Consider the following 4145-nt stretch of genomic DNA (forward strand, 5'->3'; position numbering starts at 1 on the left):
TTTGGAATTGTCGCCTCATGGTGCAATCTGACCTTCTGGGTGGATTTTCTATTTTTTCTGGGCGCCGGATTGTCTACAGGGGGAAAGTAACACTAAGGTGGGACAATGAATAGAATAGATCCGCTAAATTGCGGTTTTAAATAAACTTTTCCGTTTTATGGGGGTTTTTTCAATTTAATTTTAATATTTAGAATTATAAATTATATCTATTTTCTGGGATTTTTCTGGGGCTTTCTAACCATACCACGCATGGCATACCAAGTATCGTAGGGGTTAATTAAGTTTATTAAAGGATTTTTAATCAATTGGGGATATTTGATTGAACTTAATGTACACTATGGGAAATTTATCGTATATAGGATTATGGGATACACAAATGAGAAACAAATTTAATTCTATTAACATTCATAAATGGGATACACAACACAAAAAATTAAAAAAAAAAATATATATAAACCAACAAACTTTTTTCTCTCGCCATATGGCCCCACAGGGGTAACACCAGGTAGTGTCTTTTGCCGAAGTACCGCATATTTTCCCCATTAAAGCTTAGTTTTCTCCCCTACTTATTGGTCTCTTTACTTGTTCGCGTTTTTACCGAGGGGCTAACCACTCTTAGAAAGTCTGTACACCGGATTACGCTTTGATTAGCACTGCCAAAGGCAGGGACTTCAAAGATTACGCGTAATCCCATTAGTACTGTCAAAGGTACGGCTCTGTACACCGATTACGCGGAGTGATCCGCCCCTGGGTTTTTACTCTACAAATAATGCGCTGGCCATTGATATAATGAAGAATACTAATGATATTGAACGTCTTTTATCAAAAGAAAAAGAGAGTATGAAACAGGCTTTTGTCAGTTTAAACAGCAATTACAAAATACAATCTTATTGCAAAACCAAACTTGGGATGATTGAACCAACTCAATATACATTTTCGGAAACGCTTAATTTTCAGAAAAAGAAAAACTTTCATCACGTTCCTTTAATTAAAGTTCTTGAGAAACTTTATGCGTCTGAAAATCAACTAGAAATGCATGTGGATTTAAATAGTTTATCAATTAATACCATTGGCCATTTTTTCCAAGGGGTTATTGGAACAAATTTAATTAGAAATTATTTCTCGCTAATTAAAACTATTTTACTTCAAATCTATATGGATGAGTTTGAAGTAGCAAATCCACTTGGATCGAAAAGAGGGCAAAATAAGGTACTCAGATGTTATTTTTCCATTCTTAATTTGGATGGAGTTCACAAATCAAAGCTAAGCAACATTCATTTAATATTTTTGGCAAGGTCAGAGGACGTAGACAATTACGGATTTTACGAAGTAATGCAGCCGTTACTCTACGATTTAAAAGTTCTAGCGCAAACTGGAAAATTTATACCGAGTGAAAACGACAATTGGCAAGTAGTTGCTGCCCTTTTCTCCGGAGATAACCTCGGTCTCCACAAATTAGCTGGTTTTAACGCTAACTTTAGCAAAGGCAGAATTTGTTGTTTTTGTATGACGGACAGAGAAGACATACAGAACAAAACTAGAGAAGATCAAGTAGTTTTGCGGAGTTTACCACGTCACGTATATCATTTACAAGGCATTTCCATAGATCCCAGTGAATGTTCAGTTTACGGCGTACGGAACAGGTCCCCCTTGATGGATTTAAAAGACTTCGATTTAACAAAACAATTGCCACCAGACCCAATGCATGATTTAAAAGCAGGAATAATGCCCTCTCTTTTAAAGCGCATTATTTCTTACTTAATTTCAAATAGCGCACTAACATTAGAATTATTCAACCAATTAATTGCAGATTTCTATTATGGGAAAACCGAGACTAATAGACCACAAAAACAAATAAGAAACTCTATATTTGGTGACGGCCATTTAAAATGCTCAGCTAGCGAAATGCTTTGTTTGTTTCGTCTTCTTCCCTTTATATGTTTTGACTATATACCTTCTCCTGAAACTAGTGATATATGGAACATATATTTATTGTTTAGAGAAATTGTTGAATATATTTACGCGCCTGAATTGGTAAAAACAGATTTGCCTATTTTAGAAAATCTCATAGATGACTTCCTAAAATGTGTTCAAAATATTTTGGGACCAGATATTATGACGCCCAAATATCATTACTTGGTGCATTATGTTTCAGCATTTAGAAACTGTGGTCCTTTAAAATCAATATCGTGTATTAGATTTGAGAGCAAACATAATTAATTTAAAAAAATTGCTTATGCCTCAAAAAACTTCTCGAATATTACCAATGCTACATGCAATTGGCTGAAAACAACCGCTACATTCAGTCTACTTCATTAGGATCAATTGTTACTAAAGAAGAATTGCCCCTATCTTTAAGTGATATTATGAATGATTTCCCAAACTCATTTTATTCATTAAAAAAAGCAACTGTAAATAGCACCAATTACGTATTAGGTTGTGTCGTGGCCTATGACAAATTAAAATACGATATTAAAAGTTTTTTGCAAATTAAATATATATTTTATGTAAATGGAATTATATTTTTGGCAGGAAAAATACTAAATGTTAAGCTGTTCTGTAAAAATGTTTACGCTTATGAAATTGAATTATTTTCACATGTTTGGAAGTTGATGAAAATTGATTCCAAGAAATATAATGAAATAATGGATGTGTATAAACACTGTAATAAATATTATGTAACAGTAAGATCGAAGGTTTTCAGTATTCATTAAAATTAGAATTAATAAACATTGTTTTTAAATTAATTTAACTGTATTTTTCATTATTTATTTTAATTCTTTAATTTTATTTTTTATGTATTTATCGTAGAAAGAATATACATGTTATTCATTTAAAACCATGATATAACATTTAAAGGGGAATAGGCGCTTAAATAAAACATATTCCCAGAAATTGCCAAGAAGTAATATTTCCAACAGCCAGGACTCATAAGTTATTATTTATATAGTGCTTGTTGAAATATTAAAAAGCTGGAAACTTTCTCGAACGTAACATCGGTTTTTTGCTAAGCCTTAACATGACAAAAATGTTACCTGGTTATAAGGAAACACTTGTTGCATACCGTACTGCAAAATTAATATGTTTAGTTCTAAATGAATGAGTTTTCATCATTTTCCAAAAGATAATTTTATGCGAAATGAATTAACTCTGCCTCCATGAGAAGCTTTAAAATTGCCCGGTATTATAAAAATATTACATATAATTTTAATTATTTATACCATAAGATGATGATAATAATGATATTATCTTCTTATACTTAGTTTTAGTAACATTATATATTTTACCTTAAAATATATTATCGAAAATTAACAATAGTATGTTCCTTATACACGTGAGCCGACGCGTTTGTTATCTGACGCAAAATTCTCATGACGAGGGCAAAAACACGTCTCCAATTGGCTTAAATATGACTTTTTGGCTAGCCATTCTAACCGCTTAACCGACCGACCGGAAATATCTCCTTCCCAGATGAATTTGGAGAGGGGAGTAAAAACCGAGTATCTTTTATTGAAGCGTCCATTGTCAGCAAAACAAAAATTTACGATGTTTTTTTACAGAATGATAGAAAATATATCAATGATCATGTCCCTTAAATTTTATAGTTATTGTAAAAGTTTAAAAAGTTATGCTAATTTTGCTGCAACCTATATCAATCTGGTCCAAAAATGTCAGAAATTGCGGTTGAACCTACGTGCAGCGCCAAACGAGTGAAGCGGCAAACGGCAGCTAATTCTCGTTTCAAAGAAACGGAACTTATTTTAAAAACACTATAAACTAAAATCTACGAATATAACTCGAAGAACGTCGTAGCAGACGACAATTCCGATAAAACTTAGGGAAAATAATATTTTGGTCCCGAGATGGCGCTGCAGGTAGGTTCAACCGAGCGGTTGTGAGATTCTCGAGTCAGGGGGATAAAACTTGAACTTTGGTTGCTAATAACAAATCAAATACTGAAAATATTTACGTTAAAGTATTAGTATGACCATCAGTATCAATTTAAATGGTTTTTAACCAATTTTAGGGTGGTGATGATTCTCCTTTAAATCTTAATGGATGTTATTCCTATTTCCTCCAAGCGATGGATTTTGAAAGCTGATTAAGGGAATTGGAGAAGCAGACGATATTCCAACAGGGTTTCC

General features: G+C 32.8%; 1 protein-coding gene across 1 annotated transcript; it reads left to right on the plus strand.

Moving 5' to 3' along the window:
* Window positions 1-789: 789 nt before the first annotated feature.
* LOC149944368 (uncharacterized) lies at window positions 790-2220 on the plus strand. Its single transcript, XM_090176327.1, has one exon. The coding sequence runs from the start codon at window positions 790-792 to the stop codon at window positions 2218-2220; it is 1431 nt and encodes a 476-aa protein (XP_090032453.1).
* The last annotated feature ends 1925 nt before the right edge of the window (window positions 2221-4145 follow it).

This window comes from Leiobunum rupestre, chromosome 5 (genome assembly GCF_980474605.1).
Source record: "Leiobunum rupestre chromosome 5, qqLeiRupe1.1.hap1, whole genome shotgun sequence".
NCBI lineage: Eukaryota > Metazoa > Arthropoda > Arachnida > Opiliones > Sclerosomatidae > Leiobunum > Leiobunum rupestre.